The 23,667-nt window shown below is 38.3% G+C and overlaps 2 protein-coding genes across 4 annotated transcripts in view; both read left to right on the forward strand.

Moving 5' to 3' along the window:
* Positions 1–16,766, forward strand: part of tnpo1 (transportin 1) — a 34,044-nt gene extending 17,278 nt beyond the window's left edge. For all 3 annotated transcript variants that reach the window (XM_042508966.1, XM_042508964.1, XM_042508965.1), the window contains exons 6-25: positions 320–453; positions 1,088–1,169; positions 1,932–2,054; positions 3,726–3,844; positions 4,163–4,223; positions 5,392–5,563; positions 5,789–5,941; positions 6,486–6,711; positions 7,899–8,070; positions 8,370–8,456; positions 9,070–9,177; positions 10,692–10,850; positions 10,940–11,027; positions 11,113–11,211; positions 11,332–11,427; positions 14,196–14,271; positions 15,660–15,759; positions 15,851–15,925; positions 16,187–16,326; positions 16,642–16,766. In XM_042508966.1, the coding sequence (XP_042364900.1) occupies positions 320–453; positions 1,088–1,169; positions 1,932–2,054; positions 3,726–3,844; positions 4,163–4,223; positions 5,392–5,563; positions 5,789–5,941; positions 6,486–6,711; positions 7,899–8,070; positions 8,370–8,456; positions 9,070–9,177; positions 10,692–10,850; positions 10,940–11,027; positions 11,113–11,211; positions 11,332–11,427; positions 14,196–14,271; positions 15,660–15,759; positions 15,851–15,925; positions 16,187–16,294 (2,238 nt within the window). In that variant the 3' untranslated portion in view covers positions 16,295–16,326; positions 16,642–16,766. The remainder of the gene's footprint in view (positions 1–319; positions 454–1,087; positions 1,170–1,931; positions 2,055–3,725; positions 3,845–4,162; positions 4,224–5,391; positions 5,564–5,788; positions 5,942–6,485; positions 6,712–7,898; positions 8,071–8,369; positions 8,457–9,069; positions 9,178–10,691; positions 10,851–10,939; positions 11,028–11,112; positions 11,212–11,331; positions 11,428–14,195; positions 14,272–15,659; positions 15,760–15,850; positions 15,926–16,186; positions 16,327–16,641) is intronic.
* Positions 16,767–22,093: 5,327 nt separating this feature from the next.
* The window catches only part of fcho2 (FCH and mu domain containing endocytic adaptor 2), a 66,982-nt gene continuing 65,408 nt past the window's right edge, over positions 22,094–23,667 (forward strand). The window contains exon 1 of the mRNA XM_042509971.1: positions 22,094–22,313. Coding sequence (XP_042365905.1) covers positions 22,281–22,313 — 33 coding nt within the window. The 5' untranslated portion in view covers positions 22,094–22,280. The remainder of the gene's footprint in view (positions 22,314–23,667) is intronic.

Genomic DNA, 23,667 nt, shown 5'->3' on the forward strand with positions numbered 1-23,667 from the left:
CTATCCCTCTACCCTCTATGATGTTGTCAGACACTTAAAATGTAATATGAGCCTGTTGGTGGTAAAAACAAACACCATTAGTGGGCGGAAATTGACAGTGCACAAATACCCTTAGTGGTAACCTTACAGCCATATTTGCCGCTGACGGCTGCAGTGGTTTCCTCAATGCTGGACCAAATAAAAAATTGTTGTCTCCATTAGTCGCTAAGACACAAAAACATGGGGAAAAGGGTTCAGGTAGAAATATACTACTCGAGTTACTCCTCAAAAGTAGACTTTGTAATCAAATTCTCTGTTGTCTGTTTTGTTTCTTCCCCAGGGAGCTTTTGGAGCCCTGCAGAAGATCTGCGAGGACTCTGCTGAGATTCTGGACAGTGACATTTTGGATCGTCCTCTGAACATCATGATCCCCAAGTTCTTGCAGTTTTTTAAACACAGCAGTCCTAAGATTAGGTACCAAGTTTCCTTTCTTATTTTTCCATTTTTGTAGACTAAAAAGTTACATTTCAATCCTGTGTACATCAAACTTTTTGTTCTCCATTACTTTGGAAGACCTATGGCATTGCAATGGAAGTGTTGATGAATTCCATTACATTGACGACATATGACCATTAGTTTATCGCACAGATTTTACTGACTGCTGCTCTCTAAAGATATGAATTACGATTCCAACATTTGTCATATTTGTTACATAAAGTTATGACTTTTTAAAATTTTACATGGAAAAATAGGCCGCCATTCTCCCTTTCTTCTTGGACTCAGAGCATTTCTATCTGGATCTGGATCTATCTGGAGCATTTCACATCTTAACCTATAAATGTGTCATCTACTAATGAGTATGTTTTATTCGGCAAATACATTTATACACACATTTTAAGACATACTGAAGACTTATGTAATTATACAGTTGAACTCTCAGTCTGTCACAGTGCAGCCGACCTGCTGACAGAAGACAAGACTTCCTCATATTTGGTGGTTAAATCAGTGGCAACAGAGCAGAGACGGAAACAGGGGCCGCATTCATGGAGTGCAACATGTGAGGAAAACATGTTTGTCCAGTTCTTAAGTGCTCGTTATTGTGTTACAGGTCTCATGCCATCGCCTGCGTTAACCAGTTCATCATCAGCAGGACTCAGGCTCTAATGCTGCACATCGACCCTTTCATCGAGGCAAGTCTGACTGTAGCACATATTCATACTTTATTGTCTTTTTTGGGTGCATAGATATAAAAATGCACATAAACATATAGTGTATGGAGAAATGAGAATTACCTCCCTTCCCTCAGGTCAATATCTCTCACTTCAAAAAACAGTTAGCTGTGGTTTACCCGTAAGCTCGTCAAAGGCCAGCCTCAGTTTTAAACCCCGTTTAAAAAATCATGTTTTATTTAAAAGCCCATGAGAAAAAGGTTCAAGTCATGACTGCTTTCTGCTTTTGATCTTATGTAGTCCCCTTTCTGGCCTTTTTAATTTTATTTTGCATTCCTCAATGTATTGTTTTTATTGCTGAATGTGCGCTTTATGTTGACGCTTTGAAAGGAGAGATACAGACGATAAACTTAAAATAAAATGCTAGCTTCATATTTTGCCCCGGGTAACATTTGTATATAATATTGTAACAAAATACCAAGAGTTTGGGCGCTTTTAATAGCAACACGCACCATCCTTAAAATGTCAGGCAGTAAAAAGCGACAAGAGGCTGTTAAAGAGATAAGATGTCTGCAGTCATGCCATATGGAAGCTAAGATCTGTTAATAGTAAATTGCTACAAAACATGGAGCAAAATACACTTAATACAGTTTTAGCCTTAGATTGGTCATATTTGTTTTGGAAGACACTTTGGGAAACAACTACAACCGCAAACAAAATAGAGTAATAAAATAGAGTTTGCAGGGAAGACATTTGACCCTGCTGTCTTTCTATCCTCTGTAGAACCTGTTTGCGCTGGCAACAGATGAGGAACCAGAAGTGAGAAAGAATGTGTGCAGAGCTCTCGTGATGCTGCTGGAAGTTCGCCTGGACCGCCTCCTGCCACACATGCATAACATCATAGAGGTGAGAGAGTTCATGGGGTTATAGAAAAAGGTGGACAGAGTTAAGGCAGAAGTATAAGGCGTAGTTGACTACTGGTGTATAGATGAAGAATAAATATATGTATTCCCAGGATAAGTCTGGTGATTTTTAAGAAATAATTATGTTAAGTGTTGGAGTCATCACAAGCCCTGAAATACAATGTTAGGACTATGCTTAAGTCACAATGCAATATTATTGGGATTTTAAACGTTTTGCGCTATGTTCAGTTATGCGATAACATAGCAATATATGAACTTTTTTTAGCTGCAAGTGATGTCTCCAAAGAAACATCCTTTTTATCTTCTTAAGTTCTCAGTCTATTCATAATACCTCAGTCATTTTTATTGCAGTAAAATATCTCTAGCAGAAAAAGCACTTGATTTTTTAATGTTTTTCATGATGCTACCAAAAGTTTAAATTGTATTTGCAATATTAATATTTTTTTATAGAAACAATACAATATGAATACAGTATTGCTACGCAAAATATTGAGATACTAAGCCATGTCGATTTTTCCCTCCATCCTTAATTTATATAAAACATTTCAATATTTTTTCATTGTCAACTATTCCCATGAAACACAAAAACCTATAATGAATTGATCAAAATGTTGTTTGTCTCGCCGAAGCCTGATACAACATATTCCTCTGTGCCATAGACCTCCATTATAGCTCAAAAAACGATTTAAAACACATCAGTTAGCCACTCTGTTGCACTGGGTGTTGTTTCTTTCTTATGATAGGAACTGTATTTTGTCTTAGTCCATCACATAAACTTTGGGGTGCCATAAATACTTGCTTGTGCACCAACTTTGCAGCAGAAAATAGTCCCCAACAAACACACTGTTTACACCTGTTTGAGTGAAGTCTGCTAAAACTACAGTACAGCTACTTCAGGAAATTATGCAAGCCTTTTTTTTTCAGTTTTCTATATTGTCACACTGACAGTATGGTCGCACATGAGGGAATTCAAGTGACTGCTACCTGCTTATGCAATATTTGTGCTGAATGTGGGCAGTGCCAATTGTGGAAATTGTATATGTTAGCTAGTTTCCTTTACTTGCTAACAAATGAATATTAGCTAGCTTGCTAATAAATATTATGAAATATGATGCTTTTTGTACATTTTCCATTTTCATATGCGCTAAGCCTTTCTCTAGACCTGCTGCCAGTCAGGCAGCATCTCTCATGCAGGGCAGTTTATACTTTTCGTGGCCAATATCATACAATATCAGCAACAAGCAGGGTTAACCACTTAAACTTCTTTTATTTAATTTTCAGATTGTTTTTTGGGCATTTTTGCCTTAAATAATGGCTGAGCAGTAGACAGAAAGGATAGGTGGGGTGGAATGGAACACGGGCTGCTGCAAAGGACTGAATACAACAATGCGAGGATACCAAATTGCTTTACCACTGGAAGCAAATGTTGTATTCGCCTCTTTGCTCAAATTGAAAGCAAGTGAAAGGAGGCGAATATTTGAAACTTGATTTCACTCATGCTCTTATTCTTTAATTATACACTGCTGTGGACTCCCTTTGGTCCCACGTGCTTGCCTTTGGCTGCAGTCGAGTTGCATTGGTAGTTTAAAAACAAAACATGATGTTGTATAAATATGAAATATCTAAGCTTATGTTTCCCCTCCTTTCCTCTCAGTACATGCTCCAGAGGACTCAGGACCAAGATGAAAATGTTGCCTTGGAAGCCTGTGAGTTCTGGCTCACTCTGGCAGAGCAGCCTGTGTGTAAGGAAGTGCTATGTGGACACCTCTCCCAGTAAGAACACACACACACACACATAAATATGCATACAATACACAAACTGACACTCCAGTGGTAATATCGAAGGAGCCGTTGATACATGGAACCCTGACAGTAACTTAGTGAAGACCTTGTACGTGGGTGATATTCTTCTTCCTCACCTCAGGGTGGCTGATTAAGAACCCTGACTGTTGACCTCAGCTGTAACATCTGTCACCACACTGTCACATTAAACTGCGCCCACAGCAGGAATCTCACGTGAGTGATAGCCTGTGGGCTGCGACCTATCCTTGCCCTTTGTTCTCATAATTTTTCCTTCTGCCTTCTCTCCAGGCTCACTCCAGTGCTTGTCAACGGGATGAAGTATTCTGAGATTGACATAATCTTGCTGAAGGTCAGTTTATATAGGCTAATATTTGTACCTGTGAGTAAGACGATGAATTGCCTCGTGACTCAGGATGACAGTCAGTTCAGTTCACCCCGAGCTAATCCCTGCCCCTTTGCTGTTTGACGTTGAACCTGGCAGGGAGCCCACACTGTCACTAACTGCACTCCCTGAAGATCTAATGTTTGGAAAAATTAAAAAGCAGATTCGGAGAGAAGCAGGCGGAAGAGTGTACAATGTGCATTTGAAGCATATATATATATACAGGAAGCAGTCAAGCAGTGAAAACAGGGAAGAAGATGAGGACAGAAGCTAAAACCTGAAGTACCAGATCACTGTGAACCATAAGGTCAAGACAAGAAAATTAAAGGGACAATTCACCCAAAAATCAAAAGTACATACGTATTTGACTTCTTAACTGTAGTGCTATTTGTCACTCTAGATTGTTTTATGTAATGCGTGCATTTCAGAGTGTTGAAGATATCAGCCATAGAGATATTTATAATGGAACTAGATTGCACTGGAGCTCAAAGTGCCAAAAAATACATTTGAAAAACTCAACAGCCATGTCTCTTTACAGAAATTATGACCTGATTACTCAAGATAATCCACAGACCTTGTTGTGAGCAGTTTTATGCAGGAAATATTTTCTTTCTACTACACTAAGTCCATCAACTGTGTCACTGTGCAGAAGGAAGCATGCAGATTTTTTTTATATATTTATTTAGTTTCTGTGCTTTGAGTGCTGCCGAGTTCCATTTAGTTCCATTATATTGGGTAGAATGGAGACAACTCTACAACTGATATCTTTAACATTTGGTAAATCACAACAAAACAAAAAATGTGTATTTTTGATTTAGGGGGCGAAATGTCACAAAACCAGCCTGAAAACGCAGAAAATCTAAAATGATTGTATAGTCTATGGATCACAGCCCTTCAGTTGTCTGACTCTGGTTGGAGCTGGTCGATACTATGCTGTGATTTGCCAGTCTGTGTTCTCCAGGGTGAACTTAGTGAAGGGTGAATTAAGTTCTGTGTACTGAGTTGTGTACAGATTTCTATATTTTATTTTAAATATTTCTGGATGTTAGTATTACTTTAATGATGCTATGATTTTTTGTGAGTTGCAGAGTTGCAACATACATGATTTTCTTTCATCCTGTACATTTGTCATCAGGGCGACATCGAGGAAGATGAGGCCATTCCGGACAACGAGCAAGACATCAGGCCACGCTTCCATCGCTCTCGCACAGTTGCCCAGCAGCACGAAGGTGATGGGATCGAAGAAGACGAAGAAGAGGATGATGAACTGGATGATGATGATGATACTATCTCTGATTGGAACCTGCGTGAGTTCAGTGAAGCTGTCTAGATCTCCCTCCAACACCTGCCTCCTTATTATGAACTGTCCTTATTCAACATTTGCTTTTGTCTTTACTAAAAATTTGGAAGCACACAGCTCACTGATCACCTGTCTTGTGTTTGTGTCGACTGTACCTGTGATGTCTGTATGATGTTTGTCTGCACACCTCTGTGTTTGTATGTATGTCTCTATACTTTTCACCAAACATTAGGGAAGTGTTCAGCTGCAGCGCTGGACGTGTTGGCCAACGTGTTTAGGGATGATCTGTTGCTGCACCTGCTGCCACTACTCAAAGAACTGCTTTTTCATCCAGAGTGGGTAGTTAAAGAGTCTGGCATCCTCGTGCTGGGGGCTATAGCTGAAGGTAAGGAAGGAAAGAAAAAAATGTCTCTCTAAGTAAATGCAGGCTGTCTGCGGGTCCTTACAAAGTCTTAAAATGTCTTTAATGCAGTTGTATAGATATTAGGCCTTAAATGTCATTAAAAAGTCTTAAATTTGAATTGGTGAGTGCTGAATTGTCCCAAATATTTGATCTAATTCAACTTGAGTAATTTCTTTTTGTCAAAATGAGTCAAGCTCTTCTGCATGAAAGTCCGCATTTTTGACCTACCACCAAACATAATATTTTACTCTATTCTTGCTCATATCTGTTGGCAAAATGTAGATTAACTTAACTCACTTTATAACCATATTCTGACGTAAAAGCTGGACGGGACCACTTAGATACTCTTTAAGAAAAAGCTTATTTGTCCAAAAATCAGGCTTAAATTTGGTTAAAAATAATCTTAAAAAGGTCTTAAAGCATTACATTTAAGTGTCTGATACCTGCAGACACCCTGTATATGAGTCAGAAGAAATGCCTGCTTAAATTACATTGTTCTTAACATTGATCTTAACCTTGTCTCCAGGCTGCATGCAGGGGATGATCCCGTACCTGCCGGAGCTCATTCCCCATCTTGTCCAGTGTCTGTCTGACAAGAAGGCCCTGGTGCGTTCCATCACCTGCTGGACACTGAGCCGCTACGCCCACTGGGTTGTCAGCCAGCCCCCAGATACTTACCTGAAGCCTCTAATGACGGAGCTGCTCAAACGTATTCTGGATAGCAACAAGCGAGTGCAAGAGGCTGCTTGCAGGTGAGCGAGAAGTCCTGATAAAGGATCGTCTTTTTAATGCACATTATGTGGACTGCTGCTGGACTCCCATCTTTCCTTGTTCCACCTTCATCTTCACACTGAGCCCGTTTTAAAAATGTTTTTTTCCAACGCCAACGTAAAGCAAAAACTCACAATTTATGTTTTTACATTCTGATAGTCAAACTACAACTTGAGTGCTCACACTTTGTGTAAAATAGAAAATAAAACAGCCCGTCAGCCCCTCCGCACTGTTCTGGCTATTGACGATTGTCAATAAAGATTTGTCAGCTTCAAGGCTGGTAGGAGTTTGTTTGCTTGCTGAGGTCTATGTGACAGCAGTCCGGCTAACAACAATGCATTACTGCTGATGTTTCTCTCTTTCATATTGATTGTGATAAGAGTAGTTGCACAATATGTAAAAAAAACATTTTTTTTTCATCCAACTATTTTTACATGTACTGAGATTGCGAAATAAGTTGCAATTTAGGGAAATAGTATTTTTGCATTTCATTAACAGTTAAAAATAAATAAAAAATAATGATGGTGTAATTTTCTTTTCCCTGGGATCTGTACCAAACAAGTTCTTTCATTTATGTCTTGAATAGGACTTTTAGGTGGGGTTATGGCACATTCCACTTTTATAGAAAAATTGCATATCCTTTGATTAGGATCTTGTACTTGGCCATATTTGCTATTTTGATCATATTTCCATTAAATCTGGAGCCCTAGATAGGAGGAAGAAATATCAAAGAAGACGCTGTTGCCACAACGTGTCCAATCTGGCTTCCATATTTACCATCTACATGACGGGTCGTGACACAGTGGGACTTGTAGACCATTTGCTTGCCACTTGCGCAGGCGTAGTGTGAAAAAAAAGACACTGATGTCGGGAAATTGACTCGTGGCCCTGCTTCATTCTTGTGAGAGCCTGATGACGGCCAACCAAAATTTCATACATTTCAGGAATTCATCCTAACATCTGACAGCCTGTTGGGAGCTGCTGATTGGGCTGTGATCGGTCCTTGTTCCCTCTCTACACTGCACGACAAACAACACCTTACAAAGCAGAATTCGGTGGGGCTGTAAAATGAGTCACACAGCTGAGAGGTTATAACCCATCCTGCCATTCTGCCTGCTGTATGATTTTTTTTTTCCTTCACTTTCCCTTTTTAATCTCTCTCCCCCAGTGCCTTTGCCACTTTGGAGGAGGAGGCCTGTACAGAGCTGGTTCCCTACCTGGCTTTCATCCTGGACACACTGGTGTTTGCTTTCAGCAAGTACCAGCACAAAAATCTGCTCATCCTTTACGACGCCATAGGAACACTTGCGGACTCAGTGGGGCACCATCTCAATAAACCGGTATGCAGAACAGAACCACCGACTCGCTTTCATTTCACATGTACATGTGAATGTAAAATAAGCACACACTATTTACTCCTTCGTCATTTCACTTTTGTAATGCTTGTAGTGTAAAGTGTACCTTTTAAAGTTATGGTATAAACATCATGCCCACAAGGTAAACAAGCAACAACAAACCCCCATGCTTCCTAGATTACTTTGATTGTATGCGGGGGGGATGCATTAATGTCTGTAATTATCATATCCACTCATTAGTTGCATACTGTGTGAAGACTTAATGAATATGTATTCTTTGTTAGGAATACATCCAGATGTTGATGCCTCCGCTGATCCAGAAATGGAACCAGCTGAAAGATGAAGACAAAGATCTCTTCCCGCTACTAGAAGTGAGTTTTCATCTGAAATTTACTGTCTGCACCAGTTTTCATTTTACTAATGAAAGCTATGATGACAACAACCTTTTTTTCCCATTTTTCCACTAACTGTGTCTATATCAATATGCAATATTATTGATAGAAAAGACAAAACTAAAATGTAGTTTAGAAAATAAGAACTTTGCTAAAAACTCTCTTTATTGTTGACTGAAAAAGAGGAGATAATATTATAAAATGGTCTGTGAAAAGTTGAGAGTAAGAGAGTAAATGCTAATGTTGATAATAGTCTCTGGAGTGAGTGTGTGTGTGTGTGTGTGTGTGTGCGCGCGTGTGTGTGCGTGTGTGGGGTGTGTGTGTGTGTGTGTGTGTGCGCGCGTGTGAAGACACTAAAATGCTGACTTGTAGTCAACAAAAACAAAAGCATCAGGGTGTTGTTGACTTAATATAATTTAAAAAAAACTAAGGACATTTGACATAGAGACTAAGACTTCTTTAAAAAACAAATAGCTGACAAAATTATTACCGGTTTGCACATATAATTTAATTGATAGTGAGTCTGTTCTATGATGGTTATGATGATATGAGCAGGCCACTGATGGTATCTACCCCCTGCCTGCCTCCTCAGTGTCTCTCGTCTGTGGCCACTGCCCTCCAAAGTGGCTTCCTGCCCTACTGTGAGCCCGTGTACCAACGCTGTGTCAACCTGGTCCAGAAGACCCTCGCTCAGGCCATGGTGAGTGTCTAGGACCCCCGACTGTATACACATACTGTCCTCTCACCACACCTAAACTTCTATCTTTTTACATGCAAAAGGGGCCCATTTGAGCTGCTGGAGCTGTACGTTCTTGACCTTAAGGCTTGTGCAGCCAGGCTGAACTTAAAGCAATATCACATCTTCTTTCTTTGATCAACTAAAATCATAGGGGTCTGTGTTCAACAATAACAAAAAACAAAACATCTTTTGGCGAACTCTCACATAACTTGTGAGGTATAATCCAACTCTCATTTAAACGGTTGGTCTTTCCAAACACATGCAAATACCTTAATATTTAATATTAAAGTGAAAGTCAAACTTATCTAAGATTTCTTCAAAAGCATAGATAACTTTTAAATAATAAGAGTAATTTAAAGACATATTGCCAAAAAAAGGCATAAATGATCCAGGTTCAGACACTCCAGATGGATTGAAAAATATGGGAGGCCTTTATTTTAACAGGTTAGAAACATTAAAAAATACACCAACGCGGTTTGGTATCAGTTTATTCCATCCTCAGGGTGTGATGACGCACAGACAAATTTTACATGGATGAAAACGGTATTTGCTGGTTTACTACTGCCTCGATTAGTTTGTTTGTGTTATTGTGTGACTTTGGTGTTTTTAAGACTTATTTCGGATTCAGCAGAGTCACAATAACACAAACTAACTAACTGATCGAGGCACAATTAGACCAGCAGCTCCCGTGTTCAGCAAGCTAAAACTACCGTTTTGGTCCATGGGGTCTGGCTTTGAATAGAACGTAGAAGTTTCACTCATAGTTCAGTTCCCCGTTGGAAAGGGCTGGCTGTTTAGAAAGTAGTAAGCATACGACTGATTATGCTGCATGGGTTGTGTGAGTTTTAACAGATTTTGTTGATAAAATTTTACTTTTATAAAACACTGCAAGGTATGACCTCTATTCATTAAGAATTTTCAACATTTTAACTGTTTTTATTCGAATAGGGAAAAACAATGTTTTCCTTGTGATTTCAATTTAACATGTGGTAAATAATTAATACAGAAATCATAATTTGGTGGCTGATGTATTCCTGTAAAGCTGCTTTAATCAATATGTTTGTATTTTCAATAATCAATTAAATAAGTTTGAGAAGTGCTGTATGAAGGATTTGGAGGTTGTTGTTGTCAGAATAATCCTCGTAGCTCTACAGAGGTTTTAAGCATCTCTCAGCTCATTGTTCTTGTTTTATACCTCTGTCAAGTTTATAAGGTGATAATATATCAATGTTATTTTGCACTGCCCCCAAGAAGCCAAAAAATAATGCTGGTTTATGGTGCAGGGATACAAGTAAACTATATCTACAATCACTAAAATCTAGCTTCAGGATAGAGAACTGTCCTCATAATATAGAACATTCATAGAGAACTTAACTTTATAACTCAGGCTTTACAAATAATTCTAGTTTAAATATCTAGTATTATGTGTTATTTTAAACATGTAAACTATGTTCTACCATGCTTTACTCTTCTAGCTTTATCAGTCACAGCCAGACCAGTACGAGGCCCCTGACAAAGACTTCATGATCGTTGCTTTGGATCTTCTCAGTGGACTGGCCGAGGGTTTGGGAGGCACCATCGAGCAGCTGGTTGCTCGCAGCAACATCCTCACCCTCATGTACCAATGCATGCAGGTGAAGAAAGTGAATAACACACCACCTATCTGATAAACTGATAAAGTCCCTTGAATTGCTCACCTTTGTTCTTCTCTCCATCTGTTCAGGACAAAATGCCAGAAGTGCGTCAGAGTTCTTTTGCCCTGCTGGGGGATTTAACCAAGGCTTGTTTCCAACACGTCAAACCATGCATCGGTATGTTAGACGCAGATCAAGCTTGAACACTGTTTGGCAAAAGTTGTTAGTTGGTTGCTAAGTTAACTTGCTTTGCTTCTTGCAGCTGATTTTATGCCCATACTGGGTACTAATTTAAACCCAGAATTAATATCAGTGTGCAACAATGCAACATGGGCAATTGGAGAGATATCAATTCAAATGGGTGAGTGTTTCAGTTTCAACAAATTACCACAACATGTCACCATTTGCACAGTATGCTTTGCTACCAAAGTAGAGCAGACAGATATCTATCCATAGTTTCTCACTGTTCCTACGCCCTCAGGGTCTGAAATGCAGCCGTACGTTGCCATGGTGCTGCACCAGCTGGTGGAGATCATTAACAGGCCCAATACCCCAAAGACTCTACTGGAGAACACAGGTACCACTCGGTGGCAGTGCTGAGCCAGCCAGCCAGGTCGCCACACACAGGGAGGTGCTCACACACTCAGGTCCATTCAGACAGGAATCACCACACTCACAAGGCAGCCAGGCCTGCCCTTTAATCTCTATCCAGAAACGCTTCCCAAGCCATGGGCCTTACAGGTTTGGCTGGTTTCACCAAAGTATGCAAAATATTTTCGCAAATGATTTGCAGGCCGGCAACAGGGCCTGTAAATGGAGATAAAAGAAAATGAAACCTGGGCAAGGCCCGGTGTGAAAGTCTTGACACTCTAGAGTCATGTAAGCGCCCAGTCTTGGAGTGAACTAATGTGGACTGACTGTGCATCATCAGCTGAAGCTGAATACTAAAGCAGAGCACAAAGCAAAGCACAGGCAGTGTGTGAGATAGATAGGCTCACAGCCTCACATAGTCAACTGTTACCACAAGACAGTCATTTTCTGAAAACCAAACTACGCATAAATGATTGCTAGAACACCAACTGTGACTAAATGCAGGGCACCTAGCCGAGAGCATTTAAAGAAAGGTTACACTGTGCTCTTGTTTTTACGAATTAAATTGGAAATTCTGATTAGATGAGTCAAAGAGGTCTTCTCATCAAAAAGGTGCATTCAAGGGTGAAGTGTAACCTGCCCTAAATGTCAGAAAATCTAGGGACTCTGTAGATGTGTTCCTGTTTGTTTGCTGTCAGTTTATTTGTTGCTTTTATTTACTGTTCTTTAAATGTGGATGCATATCTGCCAATAGATGTTAAATGTTGTTAAGAATGGCCAATGTTTGATGCAGGATACACGATAATTAGAACTGTGTCATACAGCTGAATTACAATTTATTAATGTTTTCATCTGAGTAGTGGACCTTTTCACTATTCTTGGCATGTTTTCAGTGCATTCATTGAAAACATGACCGTAAACTAAATTATTCAAAATTACTGAACAAAATCTGATGTTCTGGCCTTTTGTAAATCTTATGTGTCCTAGAGATTTCAAATAGGGATGCACTGATTTTGAAGTTCCTCGCCAAAACTTATAGCGATGTTTAAAATAACAATTTAGCTGAGAGCCGATACCAGTGAATATGAATATGAATATTTGTTCCCACTTTTGTGTCAGGGAAACAAAGAAGTCTTCATTATATAGAAATATGTTAACTGTTTTAAAGTCATTCAGTTCACTATGCTACCTGTGAATGAACCAAATTCAAACCGCACAAATGTATTTTAAAAAACGTTTAATTTTGCATGAAAAACATCATAGAAATAACTGCTTCAAAAGCCTTTTTTTACTTTATGTAATATCTCAAAAAACATTTTCTAATGTTTATTTTATATTGCTGTGAAAACAAGCAAATTTCTCCTTCAAACACCTGTATTTTATACAATTTTCTTGCTAAAAACTACATTTTACAAGATAGGATAATATGAGAAGATGTATTTTTATTGTCTCTGTAGGGAAAATTGCTTTGGACTCTGTGCCACTACAAACTTCATTTGAAAACATTACGACTACGTAATTTACGGTCACAACTCAGTCTTACTTTATAAAATTTAAGCGCACCATAATGCAACTGAATGCAGTCTCCTTGTTCTGGCCACTGGCTGCCAACAGTTAAAATTAACTAGCTCTCCTCACCACAGATTTGTCGTTTACACTGTAGCATTATTGGGAAAAAATAGGGGGCATCCCATGAAGTGTCCATAGTGACTTCTTCACTGCGTCTTTTCGTTCTGAAGGCGTCTCAGGGAAGACCTCTATTTGTCCTAAGCATGTTTTCTATTGTCCCCTGTACAAAGGGACACTGTTTGACTTGAGCCCTGCTATTTAGCTTGCTCAAAATGTATGTGGCGCATAAATACATACACCAATGCTGAGCAAATCAGTGCATCCCTAATATCCAAGAGAACCAGTTAATCACTGGAACTAAAATAAAATAGACCGCCATGTAACACCACAGTCAGTTAAAGGTGGATGTGGCAGTAAATTGTTGGAGTGCCTAGTGGCACTTTGCAGTTTGTCTCTGATCAGCTTATCCTGCACTGAACTTTAATTCTAATGAGCATACCATCTGCTTTCTGCATGTGTCATTGGACTGTTCATAAATGCCTGTTTGTTAATGAGAATGTTGCATAGTTTTGTGTCTCTTAAACTTAGGTCCTCCCTCCTCTCTGCCTCATAAGAACCTGCTGTGCTGGATACTAGTCTCCCTCCATGTAGTTGGCTTGGAGTAATCTGTCATTTCTTTTCAAAAGAACAAAAACCAAAACATTTCTGTTTGTTATGGAAAATTAACATTTGTGAGTTTAAGGGAGAAATCTCTGAACGTGTAGGCCAGTCACATAACACATGCTACATTTCAGCTAGCCTGTGTGTTAACATTGAGACCTACATTTGAAATCAAGCTAATGCATTCCTAATAGATTTGAGTAGCCTTTCAATCCATATGATTTGTGAAAGCAGATGCCATTGTTTTGCCTTTTTCTATGAATGTCGTGTCAAAGTTGTCAATGTGTTCTCCCTTAAACGTGTTGTATGTTTTTTTTAGAGTGTCATATTTTACATTCCTCCCCCATGACTGACGGGGCAGTAATAATCAACACTAGTGAAATCTTCTGTTTATTATCATACACAGATTCTGTTGATTTATGTCTCTGAGTTGTTTGTTTTTTCTTTATTTTTCTCCTCCCCCTCCTCATTGCTCATGTCTTGGTTGGCGTTTGGTGGTGTGTAACCGTGATTGCGTTACCTTAGCAATAACAATTGGTCGTCTTGGTTACGTTTGTCCTCAAGAGGTGGCACCCATGCTACAGCAGTTTATAAGACCCTGGTGTGTATTATTCAATCTTTTATTTAATTCATCTCCTCTCTGCTTTCCTCCTATCTTCTCGTCTGTCTCCTGTTGCTCCCCTTCTCTCCCCTGTTCTTCTCTCCTCACTTTCCTTCTCAAAAGAAGTCTTTTCTGTTCTTTTTGTTTTTTCTTATCAGTTTGTAATCATTGCCAACCATGTGACTAACCCTGTCCTCTTTTAGGTCCTACTTGTGATTTGTTTTTGTTTTTGCCTCAGTAGCACCTTCATGTATTCTACTTTAATTTAATTTCTAGTTGTTTTTATTTTTTGTCATTGTTAACTGTCGCTAACCTAAAAGATGCATGGGATCAGATTTGTCACATGCCTGCTGGTTCAACAACAGAGAAAGGTTGCAGTCTTTGCTGCAAAAAGAGCATTCCTAAATCCCTTTCTCATATAGTAGTCACCCAGCTGCATGTGCCTGTCCCAAAAAAGACCCCAAGCCTTCTTTAGTCTTTTCCAAAAGTAATGTTATTTTCAAGGTGCTATAGATGAGGATTTGCTCAACATACTGCTCATAGACCAAAGTGAAGTTATAAGAGCTCAAAGTATTTTGTTAAAGGTCCCATATTGTAAAAATTCAGATTCCTATGTCCTTTTTATAACAAGCAGGTACTGGTGATATATAAATAGTTTGAAAGTATCTAAATTCTGACTACATGGAGAAAGGCACATAGTCCGTATTCAGAAACTGCCTTTTAATGAGACATCAGGACTTCTTTGAAGTTGTGATGTCACAACTGTAAAACATAAATGTAGAAACTACAGCACTATAATGCCATTACACACATTCCCCAGCTGCAATGACAGTGCAGAGACTCAGAGAACATAGATGTTAAAGACCTGCAAACACTGACCAATCAGAGCAGAATGGACTTTTTCGGGAGGGATGGTTTAAAGAGACAGGCGCTAAAATGGAGCGCTTCAAACTGAGAGAAAGTACGGTTATAATATGGAAGATAATATGAGGAAAATACGGTGGGTTTTTTTTTTTTAATTAAAGCATGTAAACATGTTCTAGAAAAAACACAAATATGAACCTGAAAATAAGCATAATATGGGACCTTTAAAATCAAACTTTTATTTCAATCTGTTTTGTGTGCATGCTTGACTTGTCGTGGTTATCTCTCAGGTCATGATAGACACAATTTTCTCCTCACATGGATGTATACATAGAGCCTAATATTTTTTTATGGATAAAAAGGAAGAGTTAATAATGATAAGAAAACACCTAAACATTACATTTGTATTAAGGATGATAAAAAAGGCTGTATTTGTTTATTGATTCATTTAGGTATTAGTTTGTTTTTTTTGTTGTTGTTTTTTTTATACGTCTGATGTTAAATTTGGTCGTCCCTGTTGACAGGTGCACCTCTTTGCGAAACATAAGAGACAATGAGGAGAAAGACTCTGCATTCAGAGGAATTTGCACTATGATCAGTGTCAATCCAGGAGGTGTAGTGCAGGTGAGGTTCAGCAACACAATGGAGGCTTGGTCATTATGTCTGTTACTACCTGCCAGTTGAAATGTTGCCTCATCTCTCTTCTCTGGGACAGGATTTTATATTCTTCTGTGACGCAGTAGCCTCTTGGGTAAATCCAAAGGATGATCTCAGAGACATGTTCTACAAGGTAAAAGCTGAAAATGCTCTCTGTTTAAATGGATATCTAAAAATTCACAGGATTTAATCACAATTAACATTAACAATCTAATTGAGTCAAATTTCAGCAAAAATAAGTTTACCTCTGTATTTGTGATTATTTGTACATTCAGTCTGCCCCCCAGTGGCCAGATGGAGGAATTGCAATATCTACAGTTGACACACGGATCTATTTTAAAAGGCAGCACTCCGTAACGACTTGTCATGAGCTTCTCCTGGTGTTTGATTTCAGATCCTTCACGGGTTTAAGAACCAGGTGGGAGAGGACAACTGGAGGCGCTTCTCCGATCAGTTCCCCCTGCCACTGAAGGAACGGCTGGCAACCTTTTACGGGGTGTAACTGTTTCCATAGCAGTGTGCCTCATCACTGGGGTCAGTGTCCTCTCTATCAATTTTTAATTTAGGAAATAAATTTGAAAAAGATGCTGATTTCAGTTGTACAAGGTGTCTGCGGGCCTTTTAAATGACTTAAAATGCCTTAAATTAGATAGATTTTGGCCTTAAAAGTCAATTGGCCCATATTATAATTTGTGAGGTCTTATTTGACACAAACATTTTATCTAATTTCATAATGGTGATTGCTGTAGACACCCTAATTTATCTAATATATATATATATAGATATATATAAGAAATGATGCTGTAGTATATTGTTATATTGTAATGAGGCCTCTCTTTCTCTACGCAGGTCATTCACGATGGGAGACAACATAGGGAACCTCTTTTACCCAGGGAACATGTTACCCTTTACTGGGGGGAAGGGTCTGCCTGCTGAGGGGAGGGAAGGGGTGCGGACCCCTCCCCGACCTGATGGACGGGGGTGGGAGGGAGGTGGTAGCTGCAGTGCTCAGTGCCCCCATGCACAGGCAAGGGGGTAAGGGACTGCCAGAACAACCTTATCATGGGAGGAAAAATCATATTATCACATCTCAATCAGAAAAAACAAATCTGTCACCTTTTTTCTTTCTTTTTTTTCACATTTTATTCCCCAATCATTTTAATTTCTCTTCACTGAACTATTGGAAGAAATGTTAGCAAAACATTTTGCAAAAATATGGAAGCATCTGCTCTGTGTTTTAGGGTTGCACATTGAAAAGTGCAGGAAATGGTCTTGATGAGCAGATTTGCATTATATAATCATGACAGCCAGGTAAATGGCATGCGGTAGTTCTCAGCACGACTAAAATCTACTAGTAAACTAGAAGAATAGAAGCAGTTAAGTTGAAGGTTCATCAAGAAGTATTTTTCTCTAAATACAAGGATAGCTTAAAGCTAAGGAATAGCAGCTGATGCCAATATAAGCATCACATTGGATCTGAAGAATATGATTTTAGAATGCTGCATATCACCAATTATAAGTTATCACCTATGTAGTTATCATATTTTTCAGTGTTCCTATTCTTTATCAGGGCAAAAAGCTGTTAATTCTGTCACTGGAGAGCACAAGATTTTCTTTAAAGAGCAGCTTTTCTTGGAATAGGTAGCATGCTTGTATTGTTGTGAAAAGTGTGGAGCATTAGTGGTGTGTATTGCGTTCGACAGCTGTCATTGCCCTGTGATAAGGTTCTTCTTTGACCTTGTAATTTATCTATTTACAGTACTTTTGTTTCCTCTACCAGAGAATTACGGCAATCAGCTGTAATGTAGCATGACTTGGTTTACACACGGAGTTTAGGAAATGTGTGAAATCTTGGCTGTGACGTAACGTCGGCGTGAATCTCTCAGTTTCGGTCTCGTGGCGTGAATGTGACTATGGACATCCAATCAGCGAGCATAGCGGAGCTTTAGATGCTTATCCTTTATATTGTTGAGCCTCCTGGAGGAGAAAACACGTAGGAGAAATGAAGGAGAAAACACCTAGGAGACAACGACACAAAACTCGTCTTAGTGATTTTTTTTTTTTTGTGATTTTGGCTGTCAGAACCACGCAGTCCATCAAATGAATTGTTGAATATGTTTTATTTCTCAATGTACTGATGTTTTCTTTCTCGGTTGTTTGGCTTCTTGTGCTAAAAGCATGATCTCGAGGGTGACTGTGTAATGTTTTGGGTGGTTGTGTTTTGTGGGGTACTTTCATCTCTTGCATGTTGGTGGCCCCTCACAGCCCACATAAAGTGGGAAGGGGATTTACGGGAGGGAGGGGAGCTTCAATTAAAGGTTTAAAAGTACATAGTAACCTTTTATGTATCGCAACACTGGGACGTTTATAACTTCACATGACTTGCTGGAGTGTCCTCCCTAAACTTTTACCCCATAGCTGGATGTATAGTTTTTGAATACTGTGAAACTACAATGTTATTGTCTCTGGTTGTTTTGCGCTGTTATATTTTATGAAGTGTGTAAGTGTTTAAGTTACAAAAAGCCTGATTGTATTCCATGATGGGTCGGAGAGATAGGATTTTTATTTCCTTTTAGTTTTTTTATATACCCTGCCAGTCTTTTTTCCTCTGCTGGCCAGAGTAATAACTGCAGTATTTTAACCCTTTCGACGCACATATAACATGCACTTGAAATAAAAAAATTTCAAGTGCTTGAAATTAATAATGTAGCCAAATACTTCAGAATATGACCTTAGTGTGAAAAGACCATTAATTAAGTATTGCTGCTAAAATGTAATGCAATAAGTATCTTGATGCAAATGGGTTATTCGATTGTGACTTTAGTGTCTTAAATTCACAATACGAGATCTCTAACCGATCTCTTAGATTTAACATTAATGAGGTAAACAGGATATAATGCATCATGGAATACAGAGGCAAATGTATGTGCCACATCATTTTGTGTTTTGATTCTGTCTGTCACATTCCAGCTGTTTGGCATGCAAAAAATGGAGTAATCATGGCTTGATGGGGTGTGTGTGTATGTGTGTGTGTGTGTATATGCACAGTCCTGTTATTCTTTCATTGAAAGAGTGTAGGTCTTTAAAACACATGCGAAACAATCCCCACCATTACTGTGCTGTATTTCTGACTTGACTGCTGCTATACATTGTAGTTGTGTTTCACTACTTGAATACGTTGTTTTCTATGTGTTAACCTCAGGTTGTCTGTGTTCAGTGTTATTTGTTATCATTTCCCCAATGTGTACGCCTTTATGCATCTCCTCTCAACTGAAGATTAGTAAAACTCTCACCCTTCATATTAAATGTGGGTAACCATGGGTGTTAAAGGGTTAGTTCAGATCTTTTTTTGAAGTGGGGTTGTATGAGTTACTGATCAATAGTAAATGTATTACAACAGTAGATGTCAGTCAGCACACCACAGTTTGGTTTAAAAACAGGCTGTAATCTAAAATAGAGGCTATGTATGTACTGCTGTGGATGGGGTCCAGTAACAAAAAAAGTTTTTTTAGCCAACAAAAAAAAATTGTATCCGTCTAAGTGAAAGCTATTTTGAGAGTATTTTCACCACTCTACCTTTCTGTCAGACTATCTTCTCATGGGGAAATGAAGCTGTAATATTGTTTTCTTTAGAGCCAGCATTGACAAACAAGGTGATTTAACATTGCTGAACACAGAAGCTACTGGTCTACTGCTGCCTCCATCAGTTAGCTTGTTTGTGTTATTATTTAACTGTAACTTAAAAATATTTGTTCGGGAAAGTTACACTATAAACACAAAGTATCTAGCTGATCAAAGCAGCCATAGACCAATAGCTCCTGTGTTCAGCAACTTAAAATTGATGTTTTTCTTTAATGGAGTCTGGTGGTTTTGATGAGAGCATAGATGGGGAACTGAAGCTGATAAGGGGCTACCTCGTCAAAACGGACAGTCTGTTGGAAAAGGTAAGGGGGTGAAAATGCTGTCAATGTAGGCTGCACTCAAACTGATATTGTTTTTTGTGTTTTTTCGCTGGTCACCATCCACAGCTAGTACATTGCTTAGCTTTCGTGTTATACTCCAGCCTGCTTCTCCAAAAATTGGGGGGTGTGCTGACTGTCATCTTCCGTATGTAATGCACTGCCTATATTCATAAGTACCTCATAAAACCCCAATTCAAAAAAAATCTGAACTATCCCTTTAATTGGCATTAGTGTTATGTGTGCAACACTGCTAGTTGTCTAATGGGATTACAATTGCAAGGCAGGGGGAAGAATAAAATGGTAACTTGCACATACTTCTTTGTACTTTTTGTCAAAAGTGATTGTTAACAGATTTCAGTAAATATTTAGTGTACACAATGCCTTGAGAGCAAAAACTTTGAGGTTTTGTTGGTGTTTTTGCAATAGATTATACAGTACACTGAATCTAAAGAAGCAGGTAACACCGAATTGAAAAGTAAAGAAATAGGCTGACAAGTCAAAGATAATGTTAAAAAACATAATTTGCAAATATATACGCTTGACTTTCTACAAAGCTTTACTGAAATTTGTATTTTATAAAGCACCCACCAATATTAAGGAATGTCTAGTCTAAGAAACTCCTGCATTCTCATTTAGCCTTCAAACTTGATTAGACTATCTGCCTTCATCTTTTTTGCTAATTAAAGCAAAAAACATCATTTTGATAGACATGGTTTGAATTTTTTTTTTTAATAAGCTGCTGAATTAAAAAAAAAAAAAGTAATACTTTTGGGGCCACCAAATATATTTTGGATCATGCAAAGAATCTATATTGTACTGTAGTAATTTTGTAATATTTGTAAGATGATATAGTGGATGTGACTGGTTACCATTGCTTGAATCTGTACATTGTTCAATAAATTGTTTACATTATTTACGGGCCTTTGTCTTGTATTTTCTGCACACTATTAACATGCATGAAACACGGGGAGTAGTAATGTCTTCTCGTTACTGCTGTGGCATGTCCTGTCTCTTTCAGTTCAGACAGTGGCTGAGGAAATTATCAGATTTCAGCCTTAATTTTAATAAACATAGTAATTTTCTGTAAAAAACAGAAAAAAACCATTACATAATCTCTCATTGATTAGTGATATATATGTATATGCATATGTTAAAATCGCTCAATGGGGGCACATTAAAGGAATACTTCAGCAGTCATGCTGTGGTACCTTGAATTTCTGCAGAAAACTTTTTGCATGCCTCCATGTAAAATGGTGAACATATTGACTTACTGATTTATTGGGGGCCATGTTTAAGCAAATCTATATCAAAACATCCCTTTACAAACTCAAAATTTGTGCAGCATAATCAACGTCTCATTTTATATTTTTATATTTTAAACTTACATACCAGTTTTATACACTGTTTTGTAGCATAAGGCACAGTTTTATATTTCACACACTTCACTTAATCAGCACATTATATTCGAACTTAAATGTTCACATACTAGTGCTAATTGTCTATGAAAGTATTTCTTTACATTTACAGGTTTACACAATTACATACTCAGCATATTATAAGACGTATTTGTTTAATATTTGAAGTTTTACACATTGTGCTTATTGTTTACTACTACTGTATTACTGTTTTTTTTTTTATTTTATTTTTATTGGTGCTTATTTCAACTCGCTTTAATTCTCTATGCTCCATCAGAGCCACTATTATGAACCACAGTTTCGCCTTGGAGATCAATAAAGTATTTATGATATCTATCTAAATCTAGGCCTAATGTTAGGGGTTTTAATTCTGTCTTAAATTATATCTATCTATCTAGGCCATAACTATTTCTATCTATCTATGTATTATGTATCTATATTTCCATATAAATATATATATAAATAAATAATTATAAATATGTGTGTGTGTGTGTGTGAAATAAATTTCTACTAAAATTTTATTTTTTTATATTTATTAGAATCTATTTATTGAGTTTGTGTAGGGGTAATATCAATTTTAATTAATCAGTTGTTTTATTTCATTTTAATTTTATTTTACTTATTTATTTATTTTTGTTGTGTTTGTTTTAATGTCAATCAATCAATCCAATCAATCAATGTTGTGTTTGTTTTACATGTCCAATCAATCAATCAATCAATCAATCAATTAATCAATCAATCAATCAATCAATCAATGTGCAGCTGCAACATATTCAGTCTACACGAGTAGTGGAGTTTACGTGGAGCACGTGAAGGCAGCATTTTACCCAGAGACGGGCCGCCGTCTGCGCTGCTGATATGATCCGCCATTGGTAGCGCTGTTTCGTCCACCGAAAGTCTACATTTGTACGGGAAGAAACCGAAGCGGAGAGACGCAGCAGAGCCGAGCGGAGGTGGAGTCTGTAGGTGGGGAGGGAGAAGAAAGGGGAGAGAGGAGGAAAACGGGGAAAGGCAGATACAAGAGAAACGGGGGGAGGACGGCGGATGATTTACGCTATACAAGTTGCCTCAAAACAAAGTGAAGAGTTGCGGCGAAGAGGAATAAAACAAGATGATAACGCCCTATTTCCTAGAGAATTTCTGGGTAAGTGGTTCCTTTTAAATTCACGCTGCTTACACCGGTGCTATTCCTTATTATTCTCTTGCTGTGTTCCCTCCCTATCATGTTCATGTCAGCCAGAAATTCTGTGTTATTCACGTTGTATAGGTAGTCGTGTGGTCACTGGTTGAACCGGCTGTGTCCGGTGCCGCCACACTCACTGGTCAGCCGTCCCCCGGCCATCGCTAGTTTTACTCGGTGATTATTATTTTGCCACCCCGGGGTTTGGGCCTCTGTAAACCCATCTAACTTGAAATCTCAAAGAGTCCACCCTCGCTCCCGCTGATTGGCTCTCTTGGTCCTGCTTGGAATGTTTATGGTCAGTTCCATGAATACTATTGGACGCTCCCTCTGTCAGTCAGAGCCCTCCGCCGGACGCGTCATTTTTCTTCCGTAACAAAGTTTCAGTGAGAGGCCAGATGTTTAGTAAGTTGGAGAACAGCTTCAAAAACACGAAATCAAACTCCTATTAAAATGGACAATTAGCTAATAAATTTACAAAGCCGGAGCTTTAGTGTGTGTATTGCTATCGCACTATATACTGTACTGTCTGTTTACTTCCGAAAGGTCATTTCTGTCCCGATTTGACGTGGCTACAGTGTGATAGCAAGTTGAAAAGTAAAAGCCCTCTTTCAATTCTGATACTAATTTCCCTCTCAATTCAACATGTCAGCCTTTTTCTTCAAAACATTGCTTTAAAAACACTAAAGACATAAAGTCAAGTGTTATCAAAAGTGAAAACAACTCCTCCATATCTTCATTAGGACTTTTGCTCCAAGCTTAGGCCATATAATTGCAGTATTGTTACAATTATGGGTCAAGATTTGGAATTTGAGTCTCATATTGAGTCATCTGAGCAGAACTGTCATTATTCGTGGTCTCGTTGGTCGACCACTTTTTTTCCATTAGAAACCAAGTGGTTTGAACAACAGCCATTGGTAAATGGTATACATTAACATGCAAAATTTCTGCAAATAATTGTATGTTAATGCTCTGTTATTTATCTTTGATCAGACTCTTTGATTACATTTAATGGTGCCAAAACGTATATCTATCATATATAGTATGTATATTAGGGGTGGGAATGGCTTCCCAATTATAATATTATCATAATATTTTGGTCACGGAGCAATAGTATTGCAATTTTAAGTGCTTTTTGATATGCTGAGTATGCAGTTACATAGCAGCGTATTGCTATTTATTACCCCTTTTTCAACCGTAAATTAAGGAAAAACATTGCAAACATCTATTTTTATTCATAAGATAAAGTTTTCAGTTTGTCATTGCACGTCAATCATTCAATTGCAGAAAAATGTATCCAGTGGACTGAAAAATTACT

The sequence above is a fragment of the Plectropomus leopardus genome, chromosome 20, assembly GCF_008729295.1.
Source record: "Plectropomus leopardus isolate mb chromosome 20, YSFRI_Pleo_2.0, whole genome shotgun sequence".
Lineage (NCBI taxonomy): Eukaryota > Metazoa > Chordata > Actinopteri > Perciformes > Serranidae > Plectropomus > Plectropomus leopardus.